The following is an 18,356-nucleotide window of genomic DNA, read 5'->3' on the forward strand; positions in this document are numbered from 1 at the left end:
GAACGTGCCGACTCCACACGGACAGTTACCCAAGCCGGGAATCGAACCCAGGTCCCTGGCACTTTGTGGCAGCAGTGCTAACCGTGAATAGAAGTAGACATTCAGTTCCACTTACATGCTTCAAGGTTCCTTGATACCAAGATTAATCTGTCAATCTCAATTTTGAAAATGTCAATTAATCCAATATTCACAGCCTTTTCAGGGAGAGTTCCAGCATTTTCAGACATTTTGATTGGAAAATTGGTTCCTTATTTCACTCTTATAGTCTGGTTTAATTTTATAGGATTACACTCCCTTGTTCTGAATTCCCCCATCAGATATAATAGTTTCTCCTTGTTTGTTCAATGGAATCTCTTTTGTCAGTAAATCACCTTCAACTTCCCCAACTCAGGGAAGTACAACGGGCAGGATTTTATGGCCTTGCTCATCCTGAAACCATAAAATCCCGCCTGAGGTCAATGGGCCTTCCCATTGTCTGTCCCTCGCCTGCTCCGATTCCCGTGGCAGGCGGACCGGTAAAATCTTGGCCAATGTGACCTCACACTTTAACCCTTTAAACCCTGGCATCAGTCTGGTTAATACACACAGCACAGTCTGTTGAGAAGAATTTGAAACCATTTTAGACATTTTGCATAATATTAGTAGGCCTCAAGCAAACTTGATTTTTGAAATGTGGATCAATCAATTGCTGAAATAGTTTATTGACTCGATTAGTTCTGTGGCTGCCCTTTTTAATTTGATGTTTTGTAAATGTCTAAACAGAAACCTTGTTCCTAAGAGGAAGATAACATTTTTGCGGAACCCCAGTGTGATGCAAGAATAATGGTCGTAACCACTGTCATTTACAGGTTCCAGGATAGAAAGCAGTACAGAGTAGACTTGAAGCAAATCAAACATGCCCCTAGAATCAGATAAACCATGCACAGGTAGTGGCAAGGAAGACCCTGAGAGTACATCTCACAAGAGGCAAGATGATTCAAAAACTGAGAGTCTACAAAATCAACTGAGACAGAGTACTGAAATCTCCCACAGTGGAAACACTCTTCCAAGTAAGTTTGTATTCATGAATTTTGGTTTGATAAAGTTTAGTATCATATTCATAAGGTAAAGGAAAGGAAAGGTCACAGAGAGTATTTCTGCTTACAATCTGTACAATAATCAAAGTTCACAATGAAACAGTACGGCTCCCTTTTAGGGACTCACGTTGCACTTGCTCTTTATCTTTCCTTGCATGGTAATCTGTTGCCAGTTTTATCCACATCTCTATGAACTGCTGTGCGTCTGTAGATTATGAGCACATCTGGATGTTGCTGTAAATGCTAACCTGGAAATGTGTTCTTCCGATCGATTCAGACATGCCCGGGAAGAAAAGTTGGCACTTATGATAAGGCTGAATGTTCATGGCATCAAGTTTCTGGGTTCAAACATGAACAAAAGAGCTGAACTCCAGAAGTGAGGTGAGAGTGATTGCCCTTGACATCAAGGCAGCGTTTGACCGAATATGGCATCAAGGGGCCCTGACAAAACTGGAGTCAATGGGAATCAAGGGGAAAAGCCTCCGCTGGTCGAAGTTATACCCGACACAAAGGAAGATGGTTGTGGTCAAACAGCTCAGTTCCAGGACTTCGCTGTAGGAATTCCTCAAGGTAGTGTCCGAAGCACAACCATCTATCTTCAGTTGCTTCATCAATGACCTTCCTTCCATCGTAAGGTCAAAAGTGGGGATGTTCGCTGATAACGGCACAGTATCCAGCACAATTTGCCACTCTTCAGATACTGAAGCAATTCAAGTCCAAATGCAGCAAGACCTGGACAATATCCAGTAGCAAATAACATTTGTGCCGCATAAGTGCCAGGCAATGACCATCTCCAACAAGAGAGGATCTAACCATTGCCCCTTGACATTCAATGGCATTGACATTGTTGAATCCCGCACGATCAACATCCCGGTGGTTACCATTGACCAGAAACTGAACTGGATTAACCACATAAATACAGTAACTACAAGAGCAGGTTGAAAGCAAGAAATCCTGCAGTAAGTAACTCACCATCTGACTCCCCAAAGCCTGTTCCACCATCTACAAAGCATTAGTTAGGAATGTGATGGGATACTCTCCCCTTGTCAGGATGAGTGCAGCTCCAACAACACTGAAGAAACCCGACACCCTCCAGGACAAAACAGCCCGCTTGATTGCTACCCCTTCCGTAAAGTTCCAATCCCTCCATCACGAATGAACGGAGAGGCAATGTGTACAATCTACAAGATGCACTGAAGGAACTCATCAGTAGCATCTTTCAAATCCATGACTGCTACCACTGAGAAGGACAAGGGTAGCAGATACCTGGGAACACCACCACCTGGACGTTCCTCTCCAAGTCACTCACCATTCTGATTTGGAAATATAGCACCATTCCTTCACTGTCACTGGGTCAAAATCCTGGAATTCCCTCTTTAACAGCACTCTGGATGCACCTACACCTCAAGGACAGCAGCGATTCAAGAAGGCAGCTCACCACCACCTTCTCAAGGGCAACTAAGGCAATAGATGCTGGCCTAGCCAGTGGCTCCCATATCCAGTAAATGAATAAAAAAAACACAGGAGTCAAGCTATTTTTGTAATAGTCTGTGGGAACAATATAACTGAAAAGTCTTGCTGGCCTCAGGTCACCATTGGTTGTTAGTTACCATAATGAGGAATGACAAAGCGATGATAGCAGAGTAGTTTTATCTGATTTTTATTGAATTATATAAAGTCAAATGCCAGCCAGATTTTTGAACCTGATCGTTCCACAAGTCAGTGGGCTCTGGGTTTTAGTTCCATTCCAGGACCTGAAAACAAAAATGTAGGCTGACACTCCAGTGCCGTAATGAATGATTGCAGGGCTATCGGTGGTGTCGCCTTTCAGATGAGACGTTAAAGCAAGGCCGCACCTATCTGCCTCTCGAATGGGTGCTTAGCACAATTTTAAAGAGCAGAAGAGTTATCCCGGTGTCTTGGCCACTATTTCTCATTTCCTATATTAAGATGGTGACTGCACTCCAAACGCACTTCATTCACTGTAAACACTTTAAGACCTCCTATAGTCGTGATGGTTACCACATAAATGCAACTTTTTTAAAATTGTAAAGTCTCAGATGATAAATGGAATACAAGAATGATTTGAGCAGAACCGTTTTGTAAATAGAATGCATGTAATATTAAAATGATATATTTTATAAATAAAAATGCCCCTTCAGCAATGCAGTGGGAAATAGACTAGTTGGGAATAAAATTGTGGTTACTTTGCTAAACCCAAGGTGCTTTGTGTAGTTATGATTTAAACTGATGTTTAAAGAGAGGAGATTGGATGCTGAGTTCTTGACACTCCTGTTTCATAAATTCACTCACCTGAGTTCTTGTTTCAACCACCTGATTCTGTGTGACATGTTTGACCTTTTACCTCTTAAATTGCTTCCACTACCTGAAAGTGATATTAATAGTGGCTTTGTGAAAAATCAACATCCTACATTTTGTTTCTGACCTTGTTTTGTGAGCGAAATGGAGTGACCCTGGTTATAATTTTTGTGCTTTTAGCTGTTTCTCCCAACCTGGTTTCTGTAGAAGAGCTAATTGAGGCAGAGAAAGGAGTCTGTAACATGGCTTTAGCCCATGAGATAGTGGTTGATGAAAGCTTCATGATCAAACAGCGCGATCTACCAGCGAGCAGGTAGGTTCTTTGAACTGAATAAAAGTGTTTATTTTTTAGCCCTTGTAATCCATAGCGACAGACTGTGTAAATATACTAGTTAACTACTAGATAGAATCAACCTTGTGATTTTCTGGTTCTTCATTCTGAATTTTGTAATCTGATTATTGATCTCCACATTAAAGGTGGCACGGTGGTTAGCACTGCTGCCTCACAGCACCAAGGACCCAGGTTCGATTCTCGGCTTGGGTCACTGTCTGTGTGGAGTTTGCCCCGTGTCTGTGTGGGTTTCCTTCGGGTGCTCCAGTTTCCTCCCACAGTCCAAAGATGTGCGGGTAGGTGGATTGGCCATGCTAAATTCTCCCTCAGTGTCAGGGGGACTAGCTAGGGTAAATACATTGGGTTGTGGGGATAGGGCCTGGGTGGGATTGTTGTCGGTGCAGACGCGATGGACCGAGTGGCCTCCTTCAGCACTGTAGGGATTCTATGATTCTAAAGGCGATAAGCAGTAATCTGAATTTTCCTCCTTGCTCAAAATGAATGAATTATAATTTTAAATATTAGACTCTGAAACACTTTTGGCTTAATTCTAACTCAAAAACAACTGGGTTGGGGTTGGGTGGGATGTTAAAAATTTCATTGAATCCCTACAGTGCAGAAGGAGGCCATTCGGCCCATCGGGTCTGCACCGACCACAATCCCACCCAGGCCCTATCCCCATAACCCCACATATTTACCCACTAATCCCTCTAGCCTACGCATCCCGGGACACCAAGGGGCAATTTAACATGGCCAATCCACCTAACCCACACATCTTTGGACTGTGGGAGGAAACTGGAGCACCCAGAGGAAACCCATGCAGACATGGGGAGAATGTGCCAACTCCACACAGACAGTGACCCAAGCCGGGAATCAAACCCAGGAACCTGGAGCTGTGGGGCAACAGTGCTAACCACTGTGCCACCGTGCCACCCTTACTCCAAATTGGATTTTAAGCTATCAATTCCAGGTTTAATGAAGGCAGAACATGAGGTTAGCAGCCAACCCACATCGAGGAGGCTAGTTAGCCATTTAAATGTTATAATGAGGATAGAAGCCTTAGAGTGAACTTGTTCTACTGTTTAACCCTGGTTAACTGGGTTTCCTAGGCTTTGGGAAACTTGGCTGCACAAGGGTGGTGTGGAAAGAAGATAAGTGCCATGGCAGTATTGCCTATAGGCCAGGAGGAACAGCGACCCCCCCCCCCCCCCCCCCCCCCCCGCGAGGCCAGGGATCAAACACACCCCAGTGGTTGGGATCTTTCTGCATGTTCCTGCTAGCATAAAGGCTCCTTACCTGGTGTTGCAGCCTGTGTGACTGTAAGCTAAACCTTTCAATCAGGCTAATCTCTGGACAAAGAATTTGCTGTTTAAAAAAATGCATGTTGTTGAGTTCCAGGGACCCAGGAATTCTGTGTTTGCTGACCAGAATTCCATCCCTCACCTTACCAAATCCATGTTGGAAAATAAAATATTTTGCATATTCCTTGGTTTATGCAATAAGAAATATTTTTGCTGAAGACAGTTACAGTAAGAAACAGGCAATGCAAAGGTTATCAACCTGCTCATCTTCTTGTCATCTTTTCCTTTGTATTCTTTATCTTTACTTATACACACTTCTGTTCTGATACTGCTGTGCACTTCCCTTATCCATATTTTTGCTTCCTACTATCCCTTAAATATTGATGAAAAATAGAGAAACGTCCCCTCAGTTCCTCTGAGATGCCCCCTCTTCATTGCAATTTTGAATGCTGCCTCTTCCCTTTCGATGAAAGCCTCCACTCCAATGAAAGGCAGTTACACAATGGCTGACCTTCCCCTCAGAGTCTGAGACCGCATTTGGAAACCCCCACCTTTGAAATGTCAGATGAATCCCAATAGATCAACATTTAATTTGGAAGGTAGCATTTCATCCCAGTCAGAGGTATACAAATTTGTTTACCTTTTAATAAACTCAATTACCTTTCCTCTGCCTTTCTGTGGCATTGACACCTCACTGCCTCCCCGCCGCTCACATAATTCAGCCCAGAGTTCCTGGAATTGGCCCTCCAATATGCAACTTCCTGCATGATTCTTGTGGTAAACCACTGTTAGCTTATTGCCTGTGTGTGTGTGACATGCCTGGACATGCCCCTGCCGGCCCGGCCTGGGACTCCTCCCCCCCTGGTCCAGGTATAAAGGTGACTGCTCCCCACCCCCTGCCTCAGTCTCTGGACCAGTTCATTGGCATGGGTGTGCTCCAAGTCTTTTGCTAATGAAAGCCTATTTGTTCTTGCATACAAACTAGTCTTTGCTTGATTGATAGTGCATCAATTTTATTAGCAAAAGTTTTGGGATGGAGCAGATACTAAAACCCGTTAGACTCGAATTGGATCCTCAAGCTGTAGGAGCTGCTAACAGCTTCGATCAGTGGCTGCGCTGTTTTGAAACTTTCCTCTCCGCCTCCGTCGTCCGGACCAAAACCGACAAGCTACACGTGCTTCACGCCTAGGTAAGCGATCGAGTATTCTCGATGAGTAGAGACGCTGAAACTTACAAGGATGCGATCGAACTTTTGAAAGGCCAGTACAACAAACGGTCTAATGAAATCTACGCCAGACATCTTCTGGCTACTCGCAGACAACAGCCAGGAGAATCAGGCGACCAATTCCTGCGTGCGTTGCGAGCACTTGGCAGGACCTGCAACTGCAAGGCCATAACAGCCGCCCAAAACACTGAGGACTTAATCAGAGATGCCTATGTCACGGGTATCAGGTCAAACTATATCCGACAATGACTGCTGGAACAGGGTGGGCTGGACCTACAAAACACTGTGGCGCTTGCCGACTCGTTAGAGGTGGCCTTCCGTAATCTCGACCATGGGGGCGCATCGTGGACACTGCGGTCGTCGCCACCTCTGTGCTCGGGAGGGCCGCAGGCCTACGCCACGCCACGTCCCACCAATGACCCGACCGCTGCGGCAGTCTCCGGAGGACCGAAGTGCTACTTCTGCGGCCTGGGGAAGCACCCCCGACAACGCTGCCCGGCGAAGGATGCGATCTGCTCCGGGTGTGGAAAGAAGGGCCATTATGTGAAGGTATGCAGGGCGCAATCGACCTCCAAGCCCAGTAGTGCCGCGTGTGACCCGCGGGGGCTGCCATCTTGGATGCCATCAGCCGCGTGCGGGCCGCCATCTTGGACGCCATCAGCCACGTGTGGGCCGTGCGGGCTGCCATCTTGGACACCATCAGCCGCATGTGAACCGTGCGGGCCGCCATCTTGGATGCCGTCAGCCGCGTCGCAAAATCCAACGGTGGCTTCGGTTACGCTGGACCAATCCAGGCCTCACCAACTTGCCAGGTCCATGATGGACATCGAGGTAAACGGTCGGACTACAAACTGTTTATTTGACTGTGGGAGTACGGAGAGCTTTATTCACCCTAACACAGTGAGTCACTACGCCCTTTCAGTACTGCCAGTGAAGCAAACGATCTCCATGGCTTCAAAGTCCCACTCGGTGGATGTCCTCGGGTACTGCATGGCGACCCTGACTGTACAGGGCACCGTGTACAAAAATTTCAGGCTCCTTGTGCTGCCACAACTCTGCGCTGCCGTACTCCTGGGGCTAGATTTCCTGAGTCACCTTCAGAGCGTCACCATGGAGTATAATGGGCCTTTTCCCTCGCTCTCCGTTTGCAATCAGCAGTTCTTAGATCGCCCCGCACACCACCTGCAGCCTCTCGACCCTTAAAGTCACCCCTCCCTCACTGTTTGAAAATCTCACCCCCGATTGCAAGCCCATCGCCACCAAGAGCAGACGGTACAGTGCTGGAGACAGAGCTTTTATCAGGTCCGAAGTACAACGGCTCCTAGGGGAGGGGATCATTGAGGCCAGTACCAGCCCCTGGAGAGCCCAAGTAGTAGTTGTTAAGACTGGGGAGAAACATCGCATGGTCATTGACTACAGTCAGACTATTAACTGATACACGCAGCTGGACGCGTACCCCTTCCCCGCATATCTGACATGGTTAATCAGATTGCGCAATATCGGGTGTTCTCCACCATCGACTTAAAATCTGCATACCACCAGCTCCCTATCCGCCCGGAAGACCGCCAACATGCTGCCTTCGAGGCGGATGGCCGCCTCTATCACTTCCTTAGGGTCCCCTTCGGCGTCACCAACGGGGTCTCGGTTTTCCAGTATGAGATGGACCGAATGGTAGACCAGAACGAGCTGTGGGCCACCTTCCCGTACCTGGATAACGTCACCATCTGCGGCCATGATCAGCAGGACCACGACGCCAACCTCCACAAATTCCTCCACATCGCCACACTCCTAAATCTGACCTCCTAATAAGGAGAAGTGCGTATTCCGCACACACCGCCTCACCATCCTTGGTTGTGTTGTGGAAAACGGGGTCATCAGTCCCGATCCTGACCACATGCGTCCCCTCCTGGAACTCCCCCTCCCCACCAGCCTCAAAGCACTGAGGAGATGCCTGGGCTTCTTCTCGTATTACGCCCAGTGAGTCCCCAATTATACGGATAAAGCCTGTCCGCTCATCAAATCCACCTCTTTTCCCCTGACGGCAGAGGCCCGCATGGCCTTCGACCGCATCAAAGCAGACATCGCGAAGGCCACGATGCACGCTGTAGACGAATCCATCCCGCTCCAGGTGGAGAGCGATGCGTCTGACTTCGCCCTAGCCGCCACCCTTAACCAGGCGGGCAGACCCGTAGCCGCCTTCTCACGAACCCTCCAAGGCCCTGAAATTCGACACTCCTCTGTCGAAAAGGAGGCCCAAGCCATAGTGGAAGCTGTACGGCACTGGAGCCACTACTTAGCTGGTAAACGATTCACCCTACTCACGGACCAACGGTCAGTTGCATTCATGTTTAATAACACGCATCAGGGCAAGATCAAAAATGATAAAATATTGAGGTGGAGAATCGAGCTTTCCACCTACAATTACGACATCTTAAACCGGCCCGGGAAGTTCAATGAGCCCCCAGATGCCCTGTCCCGGGGAATATGTGCCAGCGCACAAATAGACCAATTGCAGGCTCTCCACAACGACCTCTGCCACCCGGGGATCACCAGGTTTTTTCACTTCATTAAAGCCCGTAACCTGCCCTACTCCATTGAGGAAGTCAGGTCTATAACCAAACACTGCCAGGTCTGCGCAGAGTGCAAGCCGCACTTCTATCGGCCAGACAGAGCACACCTCATAAAGGCCACCCGCCCTTTCGAACGCCTAAGCGTCGACTTCAAGGCCCCCCTCCCCTCTTCTGACCGCAACATATACTTCCTCAACGTCATTGGCGAATATTCACGTTTCCCCTTCGCTATTCCCTGCCCGGATATGACCTCGGCCACGGTCGTCAGGGCCTTGCACAGCCTCTTCACCCTGTTCGGTTTCCCTAGCTATACCCATAGCGACCGGGGATCCTCCTTTATGAGTGATGAGCTGTGACAGTATCTGCTCTCCAAAGGCATAGCCTCGAGTAGGACCACCAGCTACAACCCCAGGAGGAATGGACAGGTAGAGAGGGAGAACGCGACAGTCTGGAAGACCGTTTTACTCGCTCTGAGATCTAAAGGTCTTCCAGTCACCCGCTGGCAAGAGGTCCTCCCTGATGCACTACACTCAATTAGATCACTCCTTTGCACAGCTACCAATGCTACCCCTCATGAAAGAATGTTTGTTTCCCCCAGAAAGTCCTCCTCAGGGACCTCACTACCATCATGGCTGATGTCCCCAGGCCCTGTCCTGCTCCAGAAACACGTGAGGACCCATAAGTTGGACCCCCTGGTCGAAAGGGTCCAACTCCTCCACGCCAACCCCCAATACGCCTATGTAGCGTACCCCGACGGGCGGGAGGACATGGTCTCTATTCGAGACCTGGCACCCGCAGGTGCCCCAGGGGCCACTACGACCCACAACCCCACACCCCCAACCCCCGTATACAGCACACCTGAGCCCCAGGAGCCGCCACCACGCACCCGACAATCGGAAGGGACTACAGACGACTCGAGCGACTACGGCCTGGCGTCTGAACCAACACCGCGGCCACCGGAACCGACACCACAACCGGCACTACGGCGGTCGCAGCGGCAGATCAAGCCCCCAGAGAGACTAAATTTGTAAATTTGTAATTCTGTAAATATCGTTCCACCCACCTCACCCCCGCCGGACTCTTTTTTAAAAGCAGGGGATGAATGTGGTAAACCACTGTTAGCTTATTGTCTGTGTGTGTGTGTGACATGCCTGGGCATGCCCATGCCGGCCCTGCCTGAGACTCCTCCCCCGCGGTCCAGGTATAAAGGTGACTGCTCCCCACCCCCCTGCCTCAGTCTCTGGACCAGTTCATCGACATGGGTGTGCTCCAAGTCTTTTGCTAATAAAAGTCTATTTGTTCTTGCATACAAACTAGTCTTTGCTTGATTGATGGTGCATCAATTCTGTGACTCCCTCACCACCACCCCCACCTGGTTCCTACCCCAACAGCCTGCAATGAACTCCGCCCACAGCCTACAACTCCTAGAATTACATTTATCTTTGTGTGTGAGTTTGCCCATCTATTGGTTTGCTAAAAATATTGGCAGTCTGTAATAGAGAATGTACCAATGCTCAAATACATGATTAATGTGGGATCACACTTGCACCTGATTTTGCCAATGAGCATTTTCCATATGCAAAATAACCTCGGGAAACCCATGTCTAATCTGCCAACATTAGAGAAGCGCCATTTATTAATTTTTTTGTGCGAAAGGTCAACCTTTGCAAAACGCCCTTCATTCATACTGCATGTGAAACCCAGGCATCAGAAAGGAAGACTTTTTTGTGCAATTATTGTTGAAGGATCCGACACACATTACTAACTTCCTTTGTTGGATTACCTAATCTATCTGTCAATTCACAGAATAACACCATCTAAGTATGAATAAGCTACCTAACAATACATACTATACAATATGTATTAAGGTTGAGAAGGATTGCACAACAAATCTACAATTCCAATAATTTCTCAACAGTTTTGAGAAGACACTTGAAGACATTATGAAGAAAGCTTTCTGGGATAGTTTGCGAGCACAGCTAAATGAAGATCCACCAGTTTATGACCATGCTATCAAGCTTCTCGGTGAGATTAAAGAGGTAAGGCCTTATTTCAAGATAACTTTGCCCTCTAATATTGAAAATGTAATTCCTAGTTTATCTGACATTTTAGAGTACTATATAGTACAGTGAGCCCCACTCGGCCTTTGATGATTTACCCACCCGCATTGTCCTGAGGAGGTGGTGGTAGAATGTAGTGTGCAATTGGTATTGCAGATTTTCTCAACAACGATTACTGCACCAGGGTGGGTTTTTGTGACTATTCAGCAGCTTTCATGCTCATTTCATTCTGGTGCAAGCCCACAATATTAAATCAGCAGATGTATATTTTTTTGTTCTTTTATGAGTTGTGAGCATTGTCGGTGAGGCGAACATTTGTTGCCCATCCCTAATTGGTCGAAAGGTAGTGGTGGTGAGCCAGTTTCTTGAACCACTGCAGCCCACCTTGTGTATGTACACCCACGGTGCTGATAGGGAGGGAGTTCCAGGATATTTACCCAGGAATATATATTGAATTGATACTGAATTTAGTTTCATGACTTGCCGCAGTGAGATTTGAACTGTTGACCATTGGGCTGCTTGTCTGGTACCATAACCATATCAGCACCTTACCTGTGGTAATCGGGATTGAGCACGGGCCCTTCCTGTCCTGTATGGATCACTTCTGACAAGCAATTGCTTAAAAAAAATATTTTGCTGCCTGGAAGTAGGGAAATAACAAGCAATCTAAACTCTCGGTCTTAGCCCATCAGCCCAATCCACAACCTCTACCTTCACAGCCTTCTCTAATGAGAGGGTAACAGTGCCAATCTGCACACAATCCTAAACCAATAACTTTAACATTCTTTTTCTCTGTATTGTAAGTTTGTAAAATTACCTATCCTGCCGATATGGGGTTCGAACTTTATTCGCGAACTCATCATTTATCTTGAAGTTTGAATTTTGCATCCTTGGAGGTTTTATTTTGTGTGGAAACTTTTAATATCTGATGGAATAGTTTACATTCTCGCCTATGTTTTATGACAACATTGATGGAATGGAGGAAATCCATTCGTTGCCAAGGATGTGACTGCTTCAGGAGGAATGGGAGGTTTACATTTAACTCTTTGCAAAACACACTAGACTACTCTGTTTCCTATTGCATATTGTGCATATGTGATAGTGGAGGACGTTATTGTGAATGATATGATTTATAAAGCGTCCATTTTGTTGGATTAGCAAGCTACTTTCCCAAATGGATCTGTGGCTAAATGCACCTTGCTTTTTGTACTGAGCCATAGTGATGGGGAATATCCCAACTTCACCCCGCTCCATTCTGATTATCTCAGCTCACACAAACATAAAACAGCAGTTGGTTTTGTAATGGCTGTATTAGGAAGGGGATAAACACCTTGAAGTTTTTCATTGTTATTTTACCCAGTAAAACCTGTGTCTGGACAAGCAAAGGCCAGATTGCATCAGCTAAAATAGCCAACAAAGTCCAATAATTGATTACTCTTATTTATAAAATAAAACCACTTGGGTGACGTAATGTTCGAGAAAGCTGGAGTGGGCGATAAAGATGGATTTTAAGTAATTTGCAAAATTAGCACCTGTTATAACGTGGTGTTAATAAAGTGTCAATGAGGCAACCCCATAAACATCACCAAATATCCTTTCAGCACTTTTCAGATTAGTTTGTACCATGCACGTTGAAAACTGTTTAAAACCATAATCTTAATTTTGCTGGTATATCCATCTGGTCTCTAATTTAATCGATATTACTTCCTAGAGTCTCTTGTCATTCTTGCTGCCTGGTCACACCAGGTTAAGGAATCAAATCAATGAGGTTCTGGATCTGGAACTCATAAAGCAAGAGGCTGAGAATGGCGCATTGCACATCCCAAAACTGGCTGACTTTATCATCGGGATGATGGGAACACTCTGTGCCCCTATCAGGGATGATGATATCAAGATCATCAGAGATATCACAGATGTGGTGGAATTGTTCAGGCAAGATTATGCTTTAAAATTTACAACCTACCTCTTTGGACAAGCTTTTTGTTACTGATTTAATATCTCCTTACGTGGCTCGATGTCATACTTTGTTTTATAATTGCTCCTGTGAAGGGCCTTGGAATGTTTTGTTATATTAAAGGCGCTGTTTAATATAAATTGTTTTTGTGAAAACTGTTTTGATTTATTGATTGGATTCTGTTACTGAAGACTTGAAACGTAACTAATATGGGCTCAGACCTAAAACTTTTTAATTAACACTTTGCACTTTTGGCAGTGGAAACAAGGATTACATGTCCTATTTGGAGCAGTCTATTGCTCTCAATTTACTGTACCAAATAAAGGTGTCACTAATGTAAGTGTGTATCCATGATTTTATCAAGTGGATATGCTGTGGTCTCAGAAAATAGCAGTTCTGTTCTCTGACCTCACGACTGGATGAGATTTCTGATGCTTTTTCTTCCAATTAACCAATTAAATGTCTAACATTTTAAAATAAATTTTAGAAGTTAAAGGATGCACAAAATAAGTTAAAGAATACATTTCTACTAGTGTTTGAACACCTCCAAGTTGTTGCCAAATGGAACAGTTGGTCTTTGCTTCTAAGCAGTGTTAAAGACCAGACCCTCGAGACAGACCCTCGGGGCGGCACGGTAGCACAGTGGTTAGCACTGCTGCTTCACAGCTCCAGGGACCTGGGTTCGATTCCTGGCTTGGGTCACTGTCTGTGTGGAGTTTGCACATTCTCCTCGTGTCTGTGTGGGTTTCCTCCGGGTGCTCCGGTTTCCTCCCACAGTCCAAAAATGTGTGGGTTGGGTTGATTGGCCATGCTAAAATTGCCCCTTAGTGTCCTGAGATGCGTAGGTTGGAGGGATTAGTTGGTAAATATGTAGGGATATGGGGGTAGGGCCTGGGTGGGATTGTGGTCGGTGCAGGCTCGATGGGCCGAATGGCCTCTTTCTGCACTGTAGGATTTCTATGATTCTATGACATATAACTCCTGTAGTATCATCCAGGTATAAATAATTGTTAACAAGTGACCCATAACAATCTTATCCATTATAAAATGGCAGCTTAGAATTGTTATTTCTTAAACAATTGTGCTCTTGTCCGATTTTTCTTTTTAAGTTAAGTTTGCATGCTTCTGGCTGCTCTGGATTATAATAGTGGTCTTGTCCTATTTTTCTGTCTCAGTGAAACTGTAAAAGCTAAGACTTAGTGTCACAATGCTCAGATTTGTGCTCCAAGCAACCACAAGCTTGACCACTTGTGAAAGTCACAGACTATAAAACACAATGTGACTTCTTCTAAACTTGTATTTTCAGAGAGATTTTTGCTGTGCTGGATTTAATGAAGCTTGACATGGTGAATTTTGCTATTAGCAGCATTCGACCGCACTTAATGAAACAGTCCGTCGATTATGAGCGAAAGAGTTTCCAGGAATTCTTTGACAAACAACATGGTAAGAGCTGATATCCTGGATTTATTACACAATGCACCTGGTGATCTTGGAGACAGCCTTGCCATTTATACTTATTATTATTAGTTTTTAGTTTATTTGTTAGTGTCACAAGTAGGCTTACATTAACACTGCAATGGAGCTACTGTGAAAATCTCCTAGCCGCCACACTCTGCCTCCTGTTCGGGTACACTGAGGGAGAATTTAGCATGGCTAATGCACCTAACCGGCATGTCTTTCGGACTGTGAGCGGAAACCAGAGCACCCGGAGGAAACCCACACAGACACAGGGAGAACCTGCAAATTCCACACAAACAGTGACCCAAGCTGGGAATTGAACCCAGGTCCCTGGCCCTGTGGGGCAGCACTGTGCCACCCATTAAGCTGTGAGAAAGGAATTAATTTTACACTTTTTAGAAAAAAATGCATTATTACACATGGATACTGATCACATCATTGGAGAAACTGACGGGAAATATGGGGAGATGAATTGATGTTGGTTAATATTGCACGCACTTTTTACTTATTACCCTATCTTCAGTTGACTTTGTGTTGCTTGGAGTTTCTCCCAGCCAGCTCTTCACATGGTTGGCACTGGTAATGAGGTCACTGATTGTAATATTAGACATTCATTCTGAATCTGAAAAGGGATGAAGCAATCAGTAGGTTGTGATAGTCTTTATATATCCTACTTGTAATTTTCTGTGTCACAGTTGAGAAGAAAAACAACACACTATAGCAGATCTAGGATATGCCACAGTCACTTAATTGACTTAATTTGTATGAACTCATCACTGTTTACTTAACAACAATTGGACTTTGTTGCTTTGTGCTTTACAGAGTATGATGTTTCTAATCATATGAAACGGCGCATCTTCTGATATAGGAAGGAAGAACTTGCATTTACATAACGTCTTGTAAGACTTTAAGATGCTCAAAAGTGCTTTACAGCTAATGAAGCACTTTTGAAATCTAGTCACTGTTGTAATGCAGGATACACAGCAGCTAAATTTTGTATAGCAGGTTTTCATAAACAGCAATGTGATAATAAGTAGAGACCTACAGAGGTTTACAGCTTTAGAGGTTTACAAGAATGGTTCCAGGGATGAGAAACTTCAGTTATGAGGGTAGATTGGATTGTTGTTCTTAGAGAGAAGAAGGCTAAGAAGAGATTTGATAGGGATGTTCAAAATCATGAGGGGGCTGGACAGAGTAGATAGGGGGAAACTGTTCCTGCTTGTAAAAGGATCAAGAACAAGAAGGTAGATTAAAATGATTTGCAAAAGACGCAAATGTGATATGAGAAAAAAACGTTTTCACATAATGAGTGGTTGGGGTGCTCTGCCTGGGAGGGTGGTGGAGGCAGGTTGCCTCACATCCTTTAAAAAGTACCTGGATGAGCACTTGGCACAGTCATAACATTCAAGGCTATGGGCCAAGTGCTGGTAGATGGGATTAGGCGGGAGTTCAGGAGTTTCTAATGTGTTGGCGCAGACTTGATGGGCCGAAGGGCCTCTTCTGTACTGTATGATTCTACATAGCATGACCAAACTAAATATCAACCTGTAAATCCTTCACATGCACCCATGGCAGGTGGTAAGAGTGGGAAAATCTTCTGATCAGCCATGTTTGATATGGAGTGACATCCCTAAAGCTGTAGCCTCTGGTGACAGGTTAGTGACCTGTTCAAAGAAAAACAAGCTATGGAAAACAGACATAAGCATGTGCATCGTCTGCCTTGTGCATCTGTAGACAAGGTCTGGAAAAGATTACTGCAAAGACATACAATGGTGTGAAGATGGGAGGTATTGTGCTTAGCCGTCATTTTTCACAATACGAGAAATAAGTTTTGTTCTATATTTCTAAGAATTTTAATTTTCTTATCAGGTTCATTAGAAATCACTACAGAATGGTTGCAAGAGGCAGCTAGTGAACTACTGAGCTCTGACATGATTGTTTCTGTGCATGGTGGAGCAGTGGCTGGTGCCAAAGACATTTCTGCATTGTGCCCTATTGCAGTGTTAAACCATGCGTATGTTAAATTGCTGAAATGGGATCAGACAAGGTTCTTCCCAGAGGTTAGTGCCACTCTTCTCATCTCTTTTCCATTGCCTGTTCCATAGCTGGATCTCTGTTTCACTGTGAATGCAGCCTTAAATTCAACATGGACTCAACTCCTTTATGTCAATGTTGGCATGAACATAAATAGCGGTATAAATACTTCCTAAATCTGGAGTGAAGCAAAGTCTGTTTCTGGAGAAGGGGTTTTGGGGGAAATGGGTGATCTGGGCCTGCTTCATCGTGGAGTCTGTTTAGACCTTCAATCCAGGTTTATACTAATTAGTTTAGTGTTGATGCAAAGTGGAAGCTGCTTTTCACGGACGCAACCTTTATTGTAAACCTGTCAGCCGTGGTTCAGTTGGTAGCGCTCTTGCCCCTGAGTCAGTAGGTTGTGGTTTCAAGTCCCAATCCAGGGCTTTGAACACAAAACCTACGCTGACACTTCACTGCAATGTTGAAGACCACCTTTTGTTTGCAATGTTAAACCTAGGTGGCTGTAAAATATTCCATGGCATATCTCAAAAGAATTTTCCCTGGTGTCCTGGTCAATACTTATACCTCAAATAGCATCATTAAAAGAGATGATCTGGTCATTAACACATTGTTACCTGTGGGAGTTTATATGTGTAAAATGGCTGTGTTTTGTTTCAACTACAACAGTATCCACATCTCAAAAGTGCCTGATTGGTTGAAGAAGCACTTTGGGATGTCCTGAGGTCATGAAAGGTGTTGTAGAAGTGCAAGTTTTTTCCTCTTTCTCTTTTAAGTGAATTCTTAGTGACCAAATCAAGTGACTTTGGCAGCAACCTGGGAGTAGGAAGCTGCCCCGTCACCTTAGCCACAAGTTGATGCACATTAGGAGTGAGTCAAAAAAGGGAAGAACAAGTAAAATCTGAGGATAATGGAGGGAAAAGAGGCGAGGGAAACATTTCCTTGGATTTTCGGATGTGCATGCTTTGCTGAAACTTGTCCTGCACAGGTAACTTGTCATCTTGTTGTCCCATTTTGTAGCCTGTGCTGATGGACCAATCCCGTTTCGAGGAGATGCAACGGGAATTGAATCAACTGACCATTACAGCGGCTGTCCTGCTGGTTATATACAACATGACGGGTGCGGCCATTTCAGGGCTATCAGGATTTCTGGATAGACTGAAGAGGGTTATTAAAGTCTTATTGACAGACATGCATTCACTGTAAGTGCTCTATTATGGGCCACAAACAGCTATTTATTACTCCACTTCCTAAATTATTTTAAAATAGTAATGCCCCTGCTATATAATGCATTGAAAATATGAGACTGACACAGGCTGTTCAGCCCATCTAGTCAGAGTTTATGTTTATCTTGCACACAAACCCTTAAGTCTTTAAAGACATGCTGGTTAGGTGCATTGGCCATGCTAAATTATCCCTCAGTGTACCCAAACAGGTGCTGGAGTGTGGCAACTTGGGTATTTTCACAGCAACTTTATTGCAGTGTTAATGTAAGCCTACATGAGAGATTAATAAATAAACATATAAACTTAAGCTTAAAAACACTTTCCCTTACCAACCTATCTAACCGAATATTAAACATTGATGCTATCTCCACTTCAGTCACTAATTCTTAAACTATATTTGGCAGTGAGGTCTATTCTCTGTGTAACAAAAGTTATTTTCTTGCTCTTTATTTTACACTTGTAACTTTACATATATTTCCCCTCAAATACCTGAAACAGTCTGTTCCTGTCCACGCTGTCCCAACCCTTTATAATTTTTTACACTTCTATCAAACCACCCTATAAATCTAAAACAACAATAGAATGCTGAAAAAGTTCTTCCGAGATGCAGTAGAGTGATCTGGACTCAAAAGCTGTTTCTCTCTCCACAGATTTTGTCAGAATTTTCTGTTTTAATTTCAGCTTTCCAGCATCCACAGTATTTTGCTTTTACTATCGTTCTGTAGATCTCCCCTGTTCTAACTAAAACAGTAAGAAGCCTCACAACACCAGGTTCAAGTCCAACAGGTTTATTTGGTAGCAC

At 44.8% G+C, this 18,356-nt stretch overlaps 1 protein-coding gene across 3 annotated transcripts in view; it reads left to right on the plus strand.

Annotated features, from left to right (window-relative positions):
• LOC144498961 (T-complex protein 11-like protein 1) overlaps positions 1-18,356 on the plus strand; it is a 44,426-nt gene that overhangs the window by 16,453 nt on the left and 9,617 nt on the right. For all 3 annotated transcript variants that reach the window (XM_078220950.1, XM_078220951.1, XM_078220952.1), the window contains exons 3-9: positions 849-1,049; positions 3,576-3,708; positions 10,741-10,861; positions 12,594-12,814; positions 14,143-14,279; positions 16,164-16,354; positions 17,349-17,530. In XM_078220950.1, the coding sequence (XP_078077076.1) occupies positions 896-1,049; positions 3,576-3,708; positions 10,741-10,861; positions 12,594-12,814; positions 14,143-14,279; positions 16,164-16,354; positions 17,349-17,530 (1,139 nt within the window). In that variant the 5' untranslated portion in view covers positions 849-895. The remainder of the gene's footprint in view (positions 1-848; positions 1,050-3,575; positions 3,709-10,740; positions 10,862-12,593; positions 12,815-14,142; positions 14,280-16,163; positions 16,355-17,348; positions 17,531-18,356) is intronic.

The sequence above is a fragment of the Mustelus asterias genome, chromosome 9 (assembly GCF_964213995.1).
Source record: "Mustelus asterias chromosome 9, sMusAst1.hap1.1, whole genome shotgun sequence".
Lineage (NCBI taxonomy): Eukaryota > Metazoa > Chordata > Chondrichthyes > Carcharhiniformes > Triakidae > Mustelus > Mustelus asterias.